Below are 22,403 nucleotides of genomic sequence, written 5' to 3' on the forward strand. Positions count from 1 at the left end.
TACAGCAGCAGACCAGGGACAGGGAAGTGATCTTTTAAAGCAAAATCTCCCTTTCAAAAAGATTTTAAAAACATGTATACACAAATTTTGCTGAATAGAGGGGGGAATAATTCTACTACTTCTGCATATCAAATACAATGATATTGTCTAAAAGGAAGATCAGAAGCAGCAGAGATTCTTATTTAGTGTACAAGCCACATGGACTTGTAATTTCTTCCACCTTGTTAGCATTCTTCAGATACTCCACAGCCTCCCAAAGTCCAATCAACGCCATCTTGTCCATCCTTTCCATGTAGATTCGGAAGTGCTCTCGGTATGAAGGGTTGGACAAAATTTCATCAAACTGAAGAATCTGAAGGAAAGAGAACAAAGAATAAAACCTGGGAAAATACCTAACTCTAGCTTCTCTCTATCCCTTATGGGGAAAATCTTTTTACTTACCGTGTCCACAGAGCACCATGTACCCCACAAACCTGTACTAGATTCAAGTATGCAGACCTTACAGTAATAGCTTTATTTCATTGAAACAAACAAAAAATTTAACAAAATAGAAATTGATTGTATGTAGAAGATAAATGCATCTGTCCTCCTACCAGAGAGAACACATTGTTTCCACATGTTTTCTGTCCAGGAGGTAAGACTACATTTCAAGGTCTAAGACGGCATTTCAAGTCATTTACAAAATGCTATTGCTAAAAATTTAACTTCCAACGCTCCCGCAAGGCAGAGGAACCAAGCTGAAAGTTGACTGATCTATTCTTTGCTTTGTTCAAGCAGAGTAACATTAGCAGTTCCCATGCCACAGGCCACAGAGCTTTGAGATGCATCTCAATTATTTTCAGGGACACAGAGATGGAAGTGTAGTTCTTTACCCTGGCAGCTAGGGCATTTGGTGGCCAGTTCCCACTAACTGTTATTAAAAAGCATCTATCAGAGATGCAGCCAGCAAAGAGAACGGTCTGTGACATAATGCTCAGGACTCTTCCTGAAATGAGAAAGGAGGGTGTACATCAAGCATGAAAGAAAATGAAACACAGACTTTCCACACCCAAGCAGATGCTGCAGTCATTTAGACATTGGACTGAAAAACCAATTTTGCTTCCTCATCCTCCACTATTTTTATGAATTCGGGCCCTTTCTTTGAGACAAACACCTGAAAACAAAACATCTCCCTGACAAAACTTACACATTGTCCCATGCTGAACAGAATGAACAACCCTGTCTCTCTCTGAAAAATAGGACAAATTTTCAGAACACCTTACAAAAACTAAACATCCTCTCCCCACCACCTTTTCAGTCTAGCAGCTGAAGTGTTTTTTATGTAATTCCTTTAGTGCTATCACTTATATCAACAGGAATCCAGACACACCAGAATAGTCTTGGTCTCTTGTTCACAGACACCAAACAGCCCACACCTTTTTATTTGAAAAGAAAAAGAGGTCCTTAAGCACTGAGGCTAATGAGTCTTAGCTTCCTATGACTTTGCAAAGATAGTTTAGTAAAGAGCAGGACATGAATTCCAGCTGAGACATTAATAATTTCACTGACTTTTCCAGTAGCAAATGATACCACATTTCAGATCGTTTATCAGCCTCACTCTCTCTGGGAGGACCACCTATTTTACTAAACTTGTGACACTCTACCACTAAGTTACATTTAGGAAAAGTTATTTTCTGGGCTTAAGTTGCACAGGAGGAAACCACACACGTGTACACATACACAATTACCAGCATAAGTCACCTCCTTAACAAACCAAACTAAATAAGGTTCTTTAAAAACTGAAGCATTTATCCTTTATGTGAAACAGCTGCCCCAAATCGTGGGCAGTGTTTGACTCAGCTGAAATGCTCATTTTCATCTTCAAAATACCACAGTGACAGTTATATGCCATTCCTCTCTTTGTCATTTACCATAACAATATCATCCAGATACGGCTTCCTCCTAGCTTAAAAGCTATTCAGGTATATGAATGGAAATTTCTGCATTTCTGAACCCATTCTGTAATCCTCATGGGACAGCAGAGAGAGAATCTTGTTGAAGCTAGCCTAATTACACAGATGGTGATCACTGTCAAAGAGAAGAACAGAGATGACAATTCAAAGGCTGTTGTTTAGCCTCATTGTAGTGCATCATCACACTCTCTATTCCATCATTTTATCAAGGACAATGATTTAAAATACAAGTGGAAAAGGGTTTCCCAGCCTCTTCAACAGAGATCTGCACCATCTCTGGGACTGTCAGCTTTGTATATAAATAATAGCAGAGGTAATAATCACAATGTGGAGCATGTTCTGTCACTTTTTGAGCGAGAAGTCACCTGTGCCTCTATTAGCCAAGGTATCTCCACTTAGGCTGCCAGCAAGGAGGATAATGAACAAACATCCCCTCTCAAAAGTAATTGTGAGTGCTGCAGGAAGCAAGGCAAATGCAACCACAGCCCTCTCATCCCACAAAGAGCCCATTGCACAAGGGCCCCATGGTAATTAATGTAGTGATGTCTAATAATGCTTCAGCACAAACTTCCTAATAGTTACCTTGCAAACTGAAATAGTTTAACAAAACTAATTAATGGACAGAAAAGCTTATAGAAACTTCTCTTACAGAAATAAGACCTCACCAACTTTTTCTTAAGTTCTTGTTTGTTTAAGACTTGACTCTCCTGTAATTTCTAAGTTACAGTTACAAACACTGTACTATAAACATTATTAAGACTTCAATGGCAACAATGATGGGCAAAAGAGGTTTTTAGCCTTGAGGTGAGAAGCTATCAAAAAATGCATGCAATTCAAGAAGTATTCTGTGGAGGATCCTTCTTTCTCTAACTTAAAGAATGAGATTCTGCAGTATTTTGTAACCTTCAGCAAAAGATTATTTTATGACTCAGTATCACCATGGATTACAGTACGAAGCTCTAAGCTATGTTAGACACATGCAGTAGGGAATGTGTACACCTTCAAATCTAATACACAGCTGGTAGATAGAATCTTTGAATTATCAGCCTCAACAGCAACCCTTCAAGTCCTTCTAACCTGAGAGAAGCTTCTGGGTTTGGAAAAACCAGCAGGTTTACTGCTGCTGCAGCAGTTCCCTACTTCAACAAGAAAGTAACTGATGTACCACAGCTGTCCACAGACTTGGCCAAAGCCTAGGAAGGGCTTAGATTTTTTTTTTCAAGTACAGTGCTTTAACTCCACAGCGACTTGGTCTTGACAAGTCCTTAAAGATAGTTGCAACCTCTCTCTACAGAGGAACATAAAACAATGACTTAATTCAGAAGAGCTTGTAGACAGTGGAAGGGCAGACACTGCACAGATGCACTGTACTAGATTCCTTTGCAACACACCAGGTTTCCATTTGGTACAACTACACCAGCCTGTAATGAACAACTACAATAAAGCTGGTGACAGCACTGTAGATCATTGGTGAAGTGAACAGAATTTGGGTCAGCAGTGGAGATTTTCTGCTGGGATGGCAGCACACAAACTGCAGGACTTCTGTTTTCATTTGGTGTGTGTTTTGTGCTTGGGGTTCTTTTTTTCTTTTTTGGAAGAGCAATGTCAAAAATAGCAGGAAAATGTGTCTCTTTCAAAGTGGCATTTCAAAAAAAATCTTAATTAATGCTTCGTCTGTACACTGACTAGAACTAAAGCATACATTCTTCTCACTTTAAGAGGCACATCAAGAGATGGCTATCTGCCATATACAGCAGCAGCTGAACCAGATACAGTGATCAGTTACCTATCAGGAAGCACGCACTGCATAAGGCACCTGGCTATTTTACTGCATACACACTAATGGAAAAATCCCTGCCTTGACAGTCACATGTTCATACTTATGTCATAAGACACTCCATCTTCAGGCAACAGGGGGACAATTGAAGCTCGCTTTCTTTATATCCTCAAGCTCTGTATTATCATGAGGTATTCTGACATAATGTGATCTCTCAACCTGAAACTCAGAATTAACAGTGAAAATCTGATTGGTCTCCAGTTAAATCATAACCTATCCATGGATGTGGTCGAAGCAAGGTCTTCTGCAGGAGTTTCAACTCCGTGCTCACCAGCAATGATGAATATAAACTGCCTGCACTTCAAAATACCCTCAGGTGGGTTTCCTTGCTGTTTCACGGCTAGTCATGGATCATATTCCCAGAGCTCTTCTTACCACATGTGGTTCACAAAACAATTCCACTAAGGAGATGCTGTCACTGTACACATCAAATCTCACCAATACAGTAATGCAGCTGTTGTGCTGAACACAACAGATCAGACAAATGGTTTGCTGAATAAACGCAGACAAGAACAACTCAATTAAATACTGCAGTACTGCGCAGGTACACTTTCTTAGAAAAGGACTAAAACTGCACTGAGCATAAGTAGATTAGAGGAGATGCCTTATTTATCACACTAATTCAAACTGCATTTTCTCTAAAAGCAAATTTAACATCCAGGGCAATGTATAAATCAGTACCAGAGCTTATGGCAGAATTCAGATTCAGAGAGTAGCTGTGGTTTTTTTGCTTGCTTATAAACATTTGATTATAATTCACACATTTAGGATTTCCCTAGAGAACTGGGATTCAGAATAATGGAGTGAAACATGTAAAGTCTACACAGTCTCTTGACTTTATGTATTTACCAAACAGAAAACTAACACTGTTTTAACACTAGCTTCTGCTGTGAAAGGAAAAAAAAAAAAAACACAAAAAACACCACACACCAAAAATCCCAAGTATTTCAAAGTACATAATTTTTGTTTCTTAAATTTGTAAGACCAGAACATCAACAGCTACAAATAATCTAATTCCACATTTAAGCCCATAATGAGAACATGCATTAAAAGACTTTTACCAGCAATACCATTACTCCTGTCCTATTGCAGAAAAAAGAAAGCTTTTTGTAGGATGCAGAAGTGAAACCAAACCAGAAGTTTAGATCACTAGTCAAGTTGTTCTTTTTTTTAAACTACTATCAAAAATTCTCTAATGTTAAAAATGTATTCAATGTTCTGTACTACACTTACATAAAATATTAATTCAAAACACCATCTGTAAATGCCTATTTCTGAGCTATTTCATACAAGTTGAAGAATGGAAGGCAAACTTCCAGTTTCATTCCATACAAGCTAGTTATTCTGCAGGTTAAGCACTAGCTTAATAGAAAAGCTGGCACAGCCAGACTCTAAAGAGAACTTATCGTCCACCAGCAGTGACACAGTGTATCTACTAAATCCCAAACAATACCTCTCCCATTTGCTTAGAAAAAGGCAGTACTGCCCACATAGGAGGGCCCAGTAACCAAAGCAGCACTGGCTGCCCGGAAACAAGAACCCAGACTGCAGCTAACACAATGCAGGAAGACAGGAAGAAGAGGGCTCCTTTCCTCAGCCAAGCCCTGGGCATTCTTCTGTGCTCAGAAGAGAACAGACATCCATCTTTCACCCAGCCTTCCTCAGCCTCTTTCCTGGCAACAGAGGAGAGAAGCAGTTTTCCCACTTTCTATGCTGAGATGGGTGTAGAGGTGTTCTACGGCTTCCTGATAGAAACACCTCAGAAACTCAGAAGCAGAGCTGCGTCGGATTCCATCATTTCTGCCATCACCACAACAAATGCCTGCACAAAGAGTTTTCCTTCCTATTAGCAGTACCATTAACTCAGTATGGAGCTGCTCATGAGTATATCTGCAAGGTAAAATCCTAGGTCAGCAGTCCCACTGAAAATCTGTTGTGTTATAAACCACAACATTAGTGTCAGGAATTCCTTTGGGTTTAATTACAATGATATTGTAATTCATTATATTTCTGACCAATCCCTGCACCTACCCAGTGCAGCTTCACCAACCTGACCCCATTCTTTAACAATCTTACGTCAACAAATATCTACCCTAGAAAGTACCAGCAGGCACCAAAAGTGGCATCAATAGCTCATGCAGTGCTGCCACATGGTTCCTTCTTTCCTTTTCTCCTTGCCACCTCTTGCTACACCGAATGTCAGGAAACAGATCAGAACTGCCTTGGCACAATCTATGACACACCATCTGAAATCACGCTTTAAAGAGTAGTGGGTGGTAGGGGATTGCTCTCTTTCAGACCTGACTAAAGAAAGACAAAATACAAATAGCGAGAACTGTTTCTGTGCCACACAATTTCTTCTTACATGTCACTAAGCTACAACTATTTTAAGGACATAGTGAAAGTTAAAGAACCCTGCATGAAGAGATAACTTCTCTTCTACTTACATGGAAAAGATAAAGTCTTATTTCTAATTTGAACACATCAATTACTGTGCTTTGCCCAAAGGGGACAGAGTAGATTACACAAAGAAGTCATTGAACTTTTTAATAAGTTTAGCAAGGATAAGCAACCATAATTTTATTTTTGTAGATGCTGGCTAATAAAACAGTAGCTTTTCCAATTCCAGATTACAGTGATGTTGAAAAAATCAGCATTCAGCCAATAGCTTTACCAGAGTTTTGTTGCAATGACTGCCCTTAATTCTGTCAACTGCCTTCCACAAGTAAGTGTTTGCTTTTAAACAACAGTATTTGCAAAACTCACAGGTATTTCCTACAGTAAATATTACAAGGGCCAAAGAAACATTTCACATACCTTGGCAATCTTTTGTTGCTACTTTGAGACAGGCTGATACTATATCCTTATTAACTCCCTACAGGCAGTACATGTGGAAAAAAAAAATAAAAATCACACATGCTCATAACCCACTCCACCCTTCATAAAGTTCCACATTCAGCAGTACTCCAAGCTGTGTGATCAGCATGTCTTTTTTTCAGGTATTCAGTGATCTTTTCCAAGGCAAATAAATTATGCAGTAATTAACTTGTACTACAGTCCTGTGGGAAAGGAGGGTGAGGCTGACACAATCAGGTGCTAACACATTTAGAATGACCTTCAGACAATGTATGCACTAGTGGATTTATACCTTTTGACTCTGAAGGCCATCACCTTCATCAGAAATGCCATCTTCATGCTGATCATAAGCAGGTCCTCCCAGGAGTCTTATTCTCTTCTCACACTGCTTCTTTGCTACTGTCAGCTGATTAATATACCTCTTCACATTGCGAGCCCTCAGCAGGTCAGCTTTCATTGCCGCAGTTTCTTTTCCTTTTGAATCTAAGAATAAAGCAAATCAGAGATACTCTTCTACAGCATGAAAACATCATCATAACATTGCCTCTTGCACTGCCTGATCAAAGCATTTGTGATTCAGGAATCAACCATGCACATGAGGAGAGATACTGGAAAGTCTGTATTCCAAACAGAATGAAGATTTTGTGATGTTGCCCAATGACACCTCCAGGGTTTACATGAAACAGTTCAGGAAAAAAAAAATCCTCATTCAAATATGCAGTGAAATCTAACCCCTCTCTCTCTCTTCCCATAGCCCATTGCAAGATACAGACCCAAAACTTCTACTACAGATTGTACATTTATCAGGTGGCATTAGGAAGTTATCTACAATCTTGGTGGATGGTAAGAGCTGATGGTTTATGTACCTTGCTGAATGTAACACTGACTGCCTAGAGTCACAAGGGAATGGACTCAACCCCCTCTAGTCCAGCAAGACACATTCCCATGCATCTCATTTGTAAATCCAAATTTCTTCAGCCTGATGTGAACATCACATCATACAGTATCTCCTCCAGACAACAACACTGACTGGAGCAAATTTAAAATGGTCAGATGACAAAAAAAAAAAAAAAAACCTTATCATGCCACATCAAAACTGTATGGTACTGTTCAACAGTGAAGTAACATGAAGTCTTTTCACCAGTCTCTTCACCACATTACCAGGGACAAAAAAAAAAAAAAAAAAGGCAGCAGATAAAGCAGATGAAAAAAGCTATTGTGTTTAAATAATTCCTGTTTTGTATCCATTTTTACACTGGTTTTATTTTCTTGTTGTTCAACGATAATACTCCTGCTTTTGTAGGCTGCAACTAGAGCTCAGTAGCAAAGTGCCTGGCTTGTACTTTACTCTGGGCTAATTAGTTGCTCGAGGATAAGTAAAAGGTATGTATTCCACCATGTTTTTGAAATATCAAATGCTAGTAAAACGATGTAGGTGAGAACAGAAGTCCAGTTTCAAAACAGTTGTTGGAAAGAAACTACCAGGCAGCTAGGCTGGTAAATGCATGCACAGAAAAATGAAATCTCTTAGGAATGATTTAAAATAGTTTGTTTTTTTTTTTTTTAAACACATTCCTAATACACTGTTACCCTCTAGGATTGTTTTAATCTTTTTATTTCCCCCTCAAAGTCACATATAACTACAGCATGTGACCCTAAGTTTTGGCACTTGCATAACTGAAGGACAGCTCAAGGTACAAGGAGCTCCCTGAAGTTGAACGTGTAATGTGAGTACATATCTTCTCCCAATATCTTTTCCTGCATTTTTACTCTCACTTTATTTACTGCATTATTTATGTACATTGGTAAGGAAGCCTCCCAATTCAAAGGCTGTTAGTGATTTAATGGGTGAGTATCATTTGCATCTGAGCTGCCATATAACAGTGAACTATAGAGATGATACTCACTGAAGCAAATGACAAAATGAGTTTACCATGAGAAAAAATACAAGCCATCTGTTTTCCTGGCATGCTATCACCACAGGGAAGTCAACAGAGCATTTAATTTTGTGTTTCAGTTCCTTGACCAGAGGTATCAGTATTAATGAGAGGAAAAGAAAAGAGAACAATAAAAGCCAGAAAAATACCTTAAGGACAAAATAGCTCTCGCTCTCAATTCAAAACATTTACAGATAACACATATACAGTAGCTTTAAAGCAGAGATTAAAAGCCAGCATTTTTCCTCCTGAACTTGACTCCAAGATGATTTTTAGAAGTTCTCAAGTCTCTCAAAAGTTTAAAAACTTTGGGCTTAAAACGCATACTTGAAAACTCACACTTTGAAAGTCCATGAACAGTGCTACACGATGATCATTCAGCCTTCTTAAAACAGAAGTACCCTTCCTCGTGAAAACAAGGCATTCTTGGAGGGTTTTCAAAGTAAGCACAACTACATCACCTGAAGTCTTATCATCCCATGATTGCAGTTAGCCTCCAGGAGAGACTCATGAGCACTACATCCTACCTGCTTCCAGTGATTAATTACTTCATTAGCAAAGATCCTTCAAAAACATTTCCCTAACTCAGCTCTTCATACCCATGAGAAGCTACTCCATGTAGAAACACTTGATGCAGAGTGATAAAGATCACACTGCCAGCCTGTTCCTGGCTCCGTGGATAAATAGGACTAGTCACTGTGAAAGCCTGGCAGCAACATCCCTTCACAAATAAACATGAGGCTGATGAAGAGCAGCCCAGCATGGATTGTGGCTAATGCACTGCAGTGCAGGAGAGAAGGCTTGGAAGTGTGAATGAACACTCAACACGACTTCCCTCCTCCCAGGTAGGAAAGATAAGCTAGCACTGATCAGGATGAACATCTTCAAGACAACTGAAAAAGGTTAGGCAGATCATTGGTTTCCCCCTAACGCTAAGCTCCTCTTTTTGATTTTTGAGAATTCTCAGATTTTCAGATCTAAACTGTTTTGATTTTTGTTAAGCCCTATCAAAGAGATATTTTAAGCTATAAAGACAAATTTTTAAAATCTATTCTTTAATCTGTTTTAACTCTACCACCACTAGCAAAGTACTGGGATGTAACTAAGAGCCATTTCTGAATATCAGCAAAGATGTTCACTGCATTCAGGTACCACATCATAAACCAAATAAAACCAGAAAGTTACAAAAGAAAAGGATGCATTTAGTCTCATGCCCTCCAGAAAGCTCCAATGAATGGAAAAGGAATAGATATATGCCCCTGATACTGTCTGATCACCATGCAAGGAAATAAAAGGCATCTTTTGGGGATTTTAAAAACTATTATCATTAAAACCAAACAAAATCACTCCTCATTAGCAACACAAGAAAGATGCTTCTTTGGCACTTCCTCCCCACATGTTTACCAAAAACAGTTGAGCAGGACCTTTGTCCCCAGAGGAGCAAAGGGTCTTCTAGTAACTTCTTCCAAAACAATTATCCTTATCAGGGGACAGGCACTGCCACAGAGGAATTTCAAAACTCAAGAGGGGTATTGTACATTCCTTCCCCCTTCCAAGGGCATCCAAATGCAAGGTATACCCAAATCAGAATTTCAAACTCTGCTTACAGAGCCACAGCTGTGGATAATTCAATTTGCATTGAACAATAATAAATGCAGATGGTCCAAATGTACTCAAAATTACCAAGCAATCAAAGCTATCTGTGTAATTTTTCTTTTTAGTCCATGCATTTTTGCACATCTACAGTGACTTCTGACAAAGCTTCCGTATTTTCTTCTGAATCACTCCTAACTAACTTGATTTGAACTATGCCAGAAGCAGATCCTAGAATCCACCAAAAACTTCTCTAAGAGATTTTTTCTTGGTAACTCTGCTACTTGGGCAGTTTTATAAACATTAAACATAATAAACTGCAGTACATACATCATCCATTTTCAGTCAGAATGCTGGGCCTTGCAAACAACAGTCGTGCCACACAAATGCCACACAAACTAGAGTGAAGGATACAACAAAAATAGTATAGATTAGGACATATATAAAGCTTGCTTAACATGCAAACTAGATTGTACTATAGCACTCAGTCCCCACTGCCCCCTCTTTTGTTAGCAGTAGCATTAAAAAAAAAAATTCTCCTTTTAACTGCAAAGTTATATATGACAAAAATATGATAGAAACTGAAAGTGTTAACTTCTTTTTCCTTTACAGCTTCAAGAACTACAGACAGCAGACACCTGGCAGCAGATACAACTGCACTGACTCACCTGACTCGTCTCCAAAGGAGCTACACTCATGCACAACATCATAAGCATTTCTGCAACACTTTTTTTGCAAGAACCAGGTTGAGCACCTGCAGCACCTTCTTAATGCCAGGCTGAAGTAGTTAAGAAGCAAACACCAATTTAACATTTTCATATGAACTAACTGTATACTTCTATATATAATTTACCAATCATTACAGACCTCTTCAAGCTGTTAGAAACTTTGAACTACACATTTTCAAAGACTATGTAGGCCCAGAAAAATATTTGTTCAATTCTGCAAGAGCAGGCCAGACTTTGAGAAGAACAGTACATGCCGTTCTTCTACAGCCCACAGTACAAACAAAGGGGAAAAGCAGCTCTAATGTGGTCAGACAAGAGAATTAGTAAAAATAGTGCTAAATGCCAAACACTTAAGGCAATAGATCTGGGATAAGGGACTTCAGGAGAGATCATGGAGGAATTAGGCACTGATCATTTGCACTAGCCATTAACACAGATAGAGCTGAGCAAAAGAAAAAGCAAAATGGCAGTAAAGCAAAAAAAATGAGCTAGGGAGTAAATGCATACTATACAATATAATAATATCCACCACAGATAGCCTCTCTTTGTAGGTTCCTGCATTCCCTTTGGTCACTTCTACCTGACCAACTAGTCCCTCCCCTGTCCCTCCCTCACTGATGGGCATCTCTCCAAACCAAATGCAGACAAGACTCTTTGCCATCTCTAGCACACTGGGGATCTGGGGAGAAGAAAGAAGAACTTCCTCTATGAAACTGATTTGAAAAACACAAATCAAAACAAACAAGTCTACTGTCACTGTAACCTTCATTTTCACCCACACTCACTGCGTGAACACGATAGGGAAGCGCAGCATTAGCCTTGCCCAGAAGCTATGCCAAAACAATTGTGTATGTGTGTTTATTTCTCTGCAGAGGATGAGGGTGGAAGGGAGGAATCATAACACAGTTTTGTTATAATTACGTTAGATGGCATCTGTAATGCGCTGGAATGCAGAGCCATCCATTTTACTTCACTCTATCATCTTGGCAAAACCCACGCATCACAACCCACACACCCAAGGTAGCTTGGAGCCCAAGTTTCTAAAAGACAAACACTTAAGTCTCTTTCAGAACCATAGCACCTGAGAAGGCTGTCCACAAACATTTCTGTTTCTGTACCAGTTGTCAGCTCCACTTGTAAAAGCGAGTATCTAGACACACAGTGGGAATGCTCAGCAGGAGAATTATTCTACTGCAACACAGCAGAGCTTTCCACATAGAAATGGCTGCTTATTCAGTTTGTCTCTCAATCCTTGCTTGAAAAGGAGCAGTTTTCTCAACAGGGATTCCCTGGAGTCAACTGTAATGTGGTGTCTGGAAAAAAAAGTCCCATCCAGTCATTTCAGGGTGGTTTCTGGTCATGCTGTGAAGTCACATATAAGGTGGAAGGCACAGAAGGTTAGAAGATAAATTAAAAAAAAAAAAACAAAAACCAACACAACAACAAAACCCTTTGCAATGTTGGGAGGGAAAGAAAAAGACAAAAAAATGCAACAATGGCAAAAAAACCCACAAAAAAAAAAAAAACAAAAACCCAACCTGTTGAGGTATTTGCTTTACAACAACGTATATGCCTTCATGGGGTTTTATTTTTGTTTTAAACACCATCTAGTAAAACTGAACCTTGCTAAAATTCTTATAGAATCCTTTAACACAGTAAGAAGAAACAAAAGTTTGTTTTAATTAGAACTAGTGTATTTAAACAGTTTATTTTTCACATTACCATAAATATCAAATCACTGCAGCAAGTTATTTTTGTTGCTATTTCATGATTGACTTTTGAAGCCTTTTCTTTAGAAAAATTAAGATCTGCTTTTGCTTCTAGAAACTCAGTTTCTCTCTCACTTGTGCTACCATGCCTGATCTGGGTATTTGTCCTCTTGCAAACTCCTTTACTAGATCAAAACGAGGTAACCTTCAAAATCTTTAACATGTAAGTTCTATAAAAAAATCCCTAAAATTTAGCTCAAATTCAGTTCAGTACTTCCGAGGAATCCTTAACTATAGAACTCTCCTCATCTTGCCTTTTGATAAGGGTATATAAAAATGTGATTCTTCCAAATAGAGCACATGCAACTGTAAAAAGCACAGCCCACAAATATCACTAGGAAGAAAAACCAAGGATGAGTTAAAAATAAAACCACAACCCACACACACCCACAAAACTAAGCCTCTTCCTACAGTCACTGTTGGAGTGACGTTGACTATTACGGAAGAGGGTACATAGGAGGACACAGCTTGGTAGAAGTAGTGCAGATATATGTATGCACCAGATCCACCACTTTTGTGCAAGTATAAATGAGGACAGCTGTGTAGTGTAATGTCAGCACACAAGTTAACAGCTTCTATTTACAGTGGTCTGCACCACTCCAGAATAAATCATCAACACTCTGAAAACAGCAATGCTGCACTAGTTTTCTTACCAAGCTCTAGCAATGATCACATGCAATTGTCCTGGCCACAGAAGTTGTATCATCCACCCACAACAGGCGTCATACTGCGAACCTCTCAAATTATTTTGTGTCTTGACCTTTTAAGACATTTGACTCTCAGAGAGTCAAATGCAAGACTTACTGCTTATCATGAATCAGATGCTTTTCTACGTTTTTGTTTGCCTTCCTATGCTCACACGCCAGAAGATTCAAGTGATAGAAATCTGAAAAGAAAGAAGACCCTATAACATGACATTTTTCACTACAGAGGGTTTAGTACAATTGTGTTTAGAAGTACTTTACTTTCTCCTTCTATTAGAGGGCTCTTACAGCTAAATATTTCGCCAATAGGTGGCACCAACACTAATTATATCAAGTGCAAAGAACTCTGTCCTTGCAGAGGGACAAGCCCTCTGCACCTTCTGCAACCCAAGGTATACTTAGTATCCCCAATTCAAGTCAGGCAACTGTAGCTCACATGAGAAGTTACCAGTCTGAGACCTGGTCCTCAGGCTATTCATCCTTTAAACACAGACACTTAATCCTTTTAGAAAAAAAATTTTTGGTTAGTTTTAGACAATTAATGGTCTCCTCAATCAATAGTGAAGGTACACAATCCTGCTCAGGCGTATTTTCTGCTAGTTATATACTTGCACAAGACTTACTTTGCTTAGATAGTAGCTAAGCAGTCACTGCTGCAAAGTATTGACCTCTGCTGCTGTACTAATTCCTCCTGAAGTTTGTTGCTGTACTTTTTTTTTATTGAAAAGAGTACCTCAGGAAGCAGCCACACCCCAAACTGATGGAGGCTGAGTCTACAACCATGACATCATATTCTACACTTGCTCCACTCTTACAGTCTGAGAGTTGAGATCAGCCTTGACAGACTACTTACTGGTCAGCCATAGTTCAGCTGCTCTAGCTGACACCCAGACACTGAAGAAGCAGTTACATTTTCAGGACCAAATTTTGCCATAGGAAAAAGGAAATAGCTACCAGTAAGAATATCTCTTGCCAAGCTGGAATCAAAGCTAAGAGATGCTCATGACACAAAAAGGCAAGAGCTCATTTACTAGCAGGAAAGGAGAGATTGTCATATCCATCAAACGGCCACGCTCACACACGTTATTACAGGTATGCAAGCAGCACTGGAGGCACAGATTAAAAAGAGACAGAATGAGATTGTGCAAATTCACTTCCATTTTGCATAAAGCTTGCTTTCAGTTATTCACCATGAAATCCAGCTGCTGGCAAGGGTAGCAGTATGCTGAGGCATTCATAAAGGGAAACCTCACAATGTTATGTAAGTTATCACAGAATCAACCAGCTTGGAAGAGACCTCCAAGATCACCGAGTCCAAGCGATCACCTAACCCTATCTAATCAACTAGACCATGGCACTAAGTGCCTCACCCAGTCTTTTCTTAAACACCTCCAGGGACACTGACACCCCAGGCAGCCCATTCCAAGGGGCAATCACTCTTTCTGTGAAAGAACTTCTTTCTAATGTGGTGGTCTGCTCTATGAGAGGTCAACAATCTTTTTATCGGCAGTGAGCTGTGCTCCGTTCTTTGAGGGTTTTGTTTTAAGGAAAGTAGCAAAACTTTTTCCTTAAACTTCTTCCTAAAATTCAGGAACACGTTAGATTAATTAACACATTAGAAAAAAATGTTTTCACCTACTTCAGGGAAAACAAGACAAAAAAGCCTTCAGAACTAGATTTTAACCCTCTAGATAACCCTCTAAAAGTTTACTGCATATAGACTGAGACTGAAATACGTTTCGTAGATAAAATTCTTAGCTGAATAATTGAAACAGATTAGAAATCTGCCTTAAATTTGCATTAACTATAATAAAGATTGTATTGTATGCCTCTGTTTCCGTGTTTCCAGGAAAAACAAATATAATCTTTTTCTTCCAACACAATATGAATAACTATTGGCTATTTAATAAATAAAAGGTTTAACCACAATAACCCCACTCACTAATACAGCCAACAGTCCCACTCACTAACACAGCCACTAGTGGTAATCAACTCTTAAATGACCTTCAAGGTTACCACTGACTGAACTAATAAAAGTCAATATCTTAACACAAAACTTCAGTGCACCAGCTAGTGGAATTTCTGTTGGATTTTTTTAAAATACAGGTAAAGTCAAGAGTCCATGAAAATGCAAAGTGGGACCAGATACTCTTTGGTAGAAAAAAAAGAGCATTAATCTTTTTATATCTATTCTGCAGTACCAGGCACTTGTTGCTTCAGAAAACCATCTTCTGTTCAGGGTTTAGACCAGTAGATAGTTAACTATATAAACTCAAGTGAGACAGAGGAGAACAAGACTGTAATTGATTGTAGGAACCTAAACTGTATAAAAATAATCCCCAAATCAATTCTTGTCACAACAACGACCAGTGGCAGCACAAATGGAAAATACAGGCTTGGCAAGATTGATTTTTCATAATGTACTCAGAGTTAACTTCCCTGTTCTCGTTTTATTACTTTATGAAACAGACTTTCCATTAAATTAACTTTTGTCTGGGAAATATTAATATCTTTCTGTAATGCACACGAGCAAAAAATCAGCACCTACTTTTGCTGTGGTTTGACACAAGCAGTTTATCCTACAGGAATGCACATCTAGCACTGTTTTAGAAAATAAAGGCCTATCAGTGCTGACAACCTGACACTTCAGAAACTTGAGAATAGAACCCAAGCTCTTCAGACTGCCCAGAGATGTTTTTTTGACTCCCTCATGGCATGTTTATAATTTGTTTCTGCATTTTTCATTACACTCGAATCACTTTTAAAAGCTTTCCTTTCTTATACAAGGAGGTAGAAATGGATTCTCTTTTTTTCTTTTAACCTGTCAGAGATTACTTAAAAAACTAAAGGCAAAATCTTCTAGATGTTTACAAATTAATTTATATTGTCCATTGCCTTCTTATTGTGCTTTGATATACCTTCAGTATATCTATCCAAGCAAAAACTTAGTCTGTAATGTTGCCATCAATGTAATTTCCAGAAGACATACTACAGTTCTGGTACATTTTAAGTAGCATAAAAAGCAGTATATATAATAAATGTAGGTACAAATGTAAGATTCACATGCGTTTTAAAAGGCATTTTGAAACATTGCCAAAAACACTGCAGAAGAATTTAAGAGTGCTCTGTATTTGAACACAAACACAACAGAATGAAGAGTTAAAAGAAAGTCTGACTGACAATTATGCTCTATCATTTCTTCTTCTGTATTTTGAAAGAAGAACAGACTGAGTCTTTGAAGAATAGATTGTATGAAAAAGAGAGAGGAAGCAAGGTTCTCAGTATATGAATATGTAATGCAAAAAACCCTACTTGCAGCAGGTGCTGAAAATAAATGCATCATAGATATGACCTTTCTCATGATCTATCAGCTTAAATGAAGATGGGGTGGAGGTGATAATCACACCATGGGAGTTTCTGGAAGAATCAGACAAATGAAACAAACTGAAATAACGAAGGCATAGCATTCCTAAAATCTGTCTAAAAATCCCACACACGCTGATTGCATATGTATGTTGGGAGTTCAAACAGCTTTTCAAAATGAAAACAACAGATGTGACTTAAAATTAAATCTTACCTTTCTGCCTCTTCACTTGGGGAATATTGCTGATTGTGGTTGCCTGAACTATTTCCACTACAATCTGATACCTAATTTTAAAAACAGTAGAGGGTAAGGGTAAAGAGGGAGGAGAGAAAAAAAGAAAACATGGTATTAATTTTTAACAATGTGTCTTTACACAGCACACTTAAGAATTAATAAAAACCCACACACTTCCACATCCTTCTCACTTGGAAATAGAGAGCAGTGTGCATATGGTGGTTATCTTGAAACAAAAGGAAAACCTCCCACTAATAACTCTGCTCCCTTTTCTCAACTGCTGGCACTGCACATGCAGGTAATAGTGAACACAATATAAAGTCAATTTTCAACATTAAATATAAGTTTCCTGTAGGAAACTAGGATGGGAGTTCAGTTCAAAAGCAAAGAGCTGTCTGTAAGGTTCTTCTAGCTAATACACTCACAAGCTATATGGAGCAGATATAAATTAAGAAAATTACTGTATTTTGGTTATTTTATTCCACCACCACAGTTCTTGCCCAGTCCTTCCCAGGGAAGAAGAGCCCTAGAGGGAAGGTGGTGTTTTGGTGTATAGAAGTCTCATAGTTAATTCCCTGCTCATAAATAGGCTTCACAAATGGGTTATAAACAACACTCACTCACCTCACTGAAGTGTTGTAAGGCACCTGTGAACTTCATGAATTTATAAAACAAGGTACAGACAACCAAGTAAATACTGCCCATGGAAGGAGGTTTCCACTTTTTCCTCACAACTTTTCCTTCCAAATTTAATCCCATTTATTCACATTGATGGGTTTACATGTTTATTAATACTGTAACACAGCATCTCTTCTGTTCCTCATCACCTTAAGTAGGGGCAATGAATAGACTCTGAGTTACATCCTGAAAATACATTTAGTCTGTTCCTTCCAAGCACTGAGCTTTGGCTCTAGCCACTCAATTAGAGTAGTGTGCAATGCTGCACCCCAGAAACACCACCTGGGCTACGGTGCCAGACCATGACCCTTTCTCCCTGAAAGTCTGTTCCAAATGTTTTAGTCGATACAGATTATGTGGTGGTGGTAAGTAAATATCTAAGGAAATTTTGAATGTGATGCACTAATTTTATTTTCAAGAACTGTACTTGATAAACTGAACCAATCATGGACTGACATCCACATTACTTCTACCTTCCCACTCCTCTCTCCCCTATTCTTTGTTGTAGTTGTCCCTTTCCCTCATTTCTTAAGTAAAGGATGACACAGAGCTGGTGATAATGATCTTTCTGACCATGAATTGTAGAGTGACATTTTGCTGCTATACTAATAAATAACAGGATAAACATAATGCTAATCTTGAAAGCAGAATGAAAACTATCCAGTGGTTTATTTCCTTATATCTATTTATTCTCAGCTGTGTTTTTAATTCATCATGTCTTTCATCTCTAGTCTAACGGAGTAAGTAAATTTCTTTCATTTCTGACAGGGAAGAATTTGTCTATTCTTTATTGGTTATTGGCTTCCAATTTACCCATGCTAACTTAAATCTGAGGGGACATGAAGGTGCAATTTCACTATCTAACTTTTTCTTCTTGAAAGAAATAGGGGAAAACATATTTTGTGGAAACTTGATAAAAGAGGAATAAAATTCTGTCTCCCTTCATGACAAGCAACAATGGAGGTAAACATTATAAAGAGTGATTTTGAACGACTATACAACTGTCCCTTCTCTGGAAGCTTTTAAAAGCTCCTTCGAAATCAGCAAATTACTTTTTACGAAAACATACATCAGCTCCCCAGATGTCCCTTGCAAAAATGAAAGGCATATTTCCACAAAGCAATGGAGAGAAGTTCTGCTAAGAGATAAAGCAATCAAATGTTAGAGGCCCACTACAGATATTAATGAACTGTGAATGTAAAAGTATCTCCAAAATTAATAAGTAGTTGCTGCACCACTTAAGTTCTAAAAATAAAATCCATAAAAGCAATGCAGAAAATCAATATAATATTCCTTCCACAGTAGTGCTTCTAATCAAGGAGAGAAAAAAGATGTAGAAAGTCTAGTACCATACTAGCCTTTCAAGGAGAGTTATTTGCAAGGCAGAGAGCTGGTACACTTGCTTACAAGGAGATCCAACACACATAGCCTCCCACTCTTTTCTGCTTCCTGGCCAAGAACAACAACACCCTTCAACCCACAGCTTTCCACTGATCCAGCTAGGGGCTTCTCCCTGCATACCCCATAACAAGTACCTGATTCTAATCACAAGAGAGCTTGCCAAAACTCCCCTAAAGGAACCAGTCTGAAAGAAAGCCTTATGGGACTTCCCTAACATCATGTGCATACACCAAAGAGCACCCTGAGTCTAAGCTTTCTTTACTGCAGTCCATTAAGAGTCTGGGGAATTGTTTATCAGTGCCTCATGACCTCTTTCATCAATCAATGTGTTTTGTCTTAGTAAACAGCAATTAAGCTGCAAAGATAAAGCATGGCAAGGATATTTCAAGAAAAAAAAATAATCCAAACCAACCAACCAACAAACCAAACACACAGTTTCCCAGCCACTGTCGTGGCCTGGGATAAATCTCCCTCAAAGTTAGCCTACACAGAAAATTGTTACCACTTATATATGTTCTTTACCAAGATGTTACACGGCAACACTAGGGAAGGCTTATAGTTTGTGAGTGCCATGTACTGGCACTGAAAAATAATTTCCAAATAAAAATCAAGAACACGAATCTTTGATAAACAGAGTATTATTACCCAGAATAGCATCTAACTGGGAAACAAGTTTAAGTACAACATGCCAGTAATTTATTTGTTGCAGGAAGAGAACTGGAGGCATTCTCCCCACTGCTATCATTCCAATGGACCCTGACTGTCTTCCTCCGTGGTGACTGTACAATGGCTTACTTGTTTCCTCCTCTTTAATTCCTTCTTCATAGATTTTTCTTTATTTACAACCTGTAATATCATTTACTTTGTTCATCAAAAATGACACTACGCCCCCACCCCCGCATCCACAAAGGGACCACTTTTGGGGTTTCCTTGACATAAATTTGTAAACTTCTATTAAATGACGAAAGCTTTAGAAAGTGTTCTCCATAACACTGAGATGACTACAGCCCAGCTCTCTCTAGGTGTTCCTCCAGCACCAGGGACAAACAGAATAGAAATCCCTACTCACACAAAGACTGGGTCTGTACAAACAGAAGAAGAATGAGCACTGTCTTCAAAATTACACACCATTTCTCTTTGAAAAGACATTTTCTCAGACATCTTCCATTGAAATATTGATCAGCTTAGACTGATCAACATTATGTAGAGTGTAGAAGAACATATCTCAAGATGATGGTAGTTGGACTCCACAGGCTACAGAAGAATATGTGCAGCCAAACCCACATTATTTCAGAAAGTAAATTTGCTATCTGATATTAGAGAACACAATTTAAAGTGACCTATCAGCTAAAAAGAGAGCACACTGAGCATTAATGTGCCTGAACAACAACAGAAGAGTTGAGTTTCTTTTGAAACAAGCAGATCCATTAGCGTGATTATGCTAATAAATATGATGTCAATTAGATTTTAGACAGAGTCTAAGAGAGGCTCATTTCTGCTCTCAGGAAAGCACACTGGTGCAGAGTAAAGCGCAAATTTTACAGCAGATGAACAGCAAGTAGCCAAGCAACAAAATCATTTCACCACCACGTAAACGCATCTTCCCATCTCAGAAATGCAAGTGGTTTCAGAATCAAAGAGGAGAATGAGAGAAAATAAGATGCTATTTATTCAGCCCACATACTGCATTCTGGTAAACCATCATTTAGCCTGATTCAGCCAAGTGCAACAGAAGGTCTGGGTCACAGCAGATAACTGCACCAAATGCGATCAGCATGCTTATGCCTTTCAGATGCTGCTGCAGCCATTTAGGAAGAGGGAAAGATGACCTGCAGCTGCAAATGAGGGGACTCTGGGAAGAGGGAAAAATACCAGTTCAAGTTGGTGGTAACAGATTAGGACAACCACTGTGGAAATGGCTTCAACTGCCCTACAGAGCTTTTTGTGCTCAACAAAACCAACTGAAGAATATCTAGATCCTACAACGGTACTCTCTCTGCTTCCTACTTCCTAGTCGCTTGTTCCTTATCCTTTCACTTACATCAGAAATCAGACAAGAAACAGCTCAGCTATAAAGATAAGGCAAGGATAAATATCTTGGACTTGGGCAAGTGGGCTTGAGATGTAAGCAGTATCTCATGTCATGATAAAAGAGGGAAGGAATAAACAGATGAGATTTTTGTGAGGGAGCATGGGAATTAGTATGGCAGTGACCAGGTACTATTTGCATTAGAAAACAGGAACATCAAAATCATATATAGGAGCCCAGTGGAATGAGGTTTTCTTGGTCTTCAGGGAATTCTCCAGAGTTCATAAACTTGTTTAAAAAAGGATGCAGTTAAAAACCACCTCTCCACAGCAGTCTAGGAAAACTTCTGCTACAGTGGTAAAACATGCTGGCACTCAAATCCCTCTTTCTGTGTCACAGAATCACAGCAAGCTGTTCTGAATGCCCAGTGTCCTTAAGGTCATTCCAGTTTACAGTCACCTGACTACCATGGACAGCCATACTTCATAAAGATGAGGAGGACATGTGGTAGGGGAACATAACCACACACTAGTGGAAATTCAACATACTATTTTATCCAACTCCACAGAGGCAAGCTGGAAAGAGGGGTCAGTTATACCTTTCAACAGTGTAGTCATCCCCAGTACACTACTAAGCAGAAGTTTTTAACATTTTCTGCCACTGAACTAAAAAGCTGACTGTATTAGAGTCTTAACAAACATTGTGGCTTATCATCCTTACTGTCTCTGCTTTATCAAAAGAAAAAGAAATCCAAAATTGAATTTAAAAAGAAAAATCACAACTCATTCAAATCTCAGTAATGGGCTGGCAAAAGCAGCATGTTTAACTTTCAATGAGCTACAGCAAAACATTAAATACCTCAGTTGTTTCAGGAACTCAACATCAGAGCTGCTGTTAATGAGCTTGATGAACTCCTCATATGAAGGAGCATATGTGTAGTCTTTCTTCTGATGCTCATTCATCTGTTCTCTGTACTCCAGCTGGCTGAGTAGCATTTGGTTAATGTAATCTGGATCACTCAGCAGTTCCACCACTGGTTTCAGTACTGGAAGGAAAAATATTTTAAAACAAAATCCTTATGCTGAAGAATAACTGCTGTCCCTCAAAAGAAAATTGCAGATACAAGGCAAAAATAAGGATGTAAGTTGATAAAAATCCAAAACTAGTCTTCTGGACTACATAGTACATTTGAGATAGGATGTACTTCTTGATAAAACTCCTATTTTATCATGGAAGTTGACATGCATTGACAAATTCCAAGTGTTTTTGTTTTTATCTGTGGGTGCCTTGAAAGCTTTGCCATTGCAGCCACTATAAATGA

At 38.6% G+C, this 22,403-nt stretch overlaps 1 protein-coding gene across 1 annotated transcript in view; it reads right to left on the reverse strand.

Moving 5' to 3' along the window:
* Positions 1-22,403, reverse strand: part of SNX25 (sorting nexin 25) — a 64,943-nt gene that overhangs the window by 24,918 nt on the left and 17,622 nt on the right. Inside the window, exons 4-7 of the mRNA XM_054383018.1 lie at positions 21,941-22,127; positions 16,954-17,024; positions 6,938-7,128; positions 221-352 (exon numbers count right to left, since the gene is read on the reverse strand). Of these exons, the coding sequence (XP_054238993.1) occupies positions 221-352; positions 6,938-7,128; positions 16,954-17,024; positions 21,941-22,127 (581 nt within the window). The remainder of the gene's footprint in view (positions 1-220; positions 353-6,937; positions 7,129-16,953; positions 17,025-21,940; positions 22,128-22,403) is intronic.

Source organism: Indicator indicator, chromosome 8 (genome assembly GCF_027791375.1).
Source record: "Indicator indicator isolate 239-I01 chromosome 8, UM_Iind_1.1, whole genome shotgun sequence".
In the NCBI taxonomy this organism is placed as follows: domain Eukaryota; kingdom Metazoa; phylum Chordata; class Aves; order Piciformes; family Indicatoridae; genus Indicator; species Indicator indicator.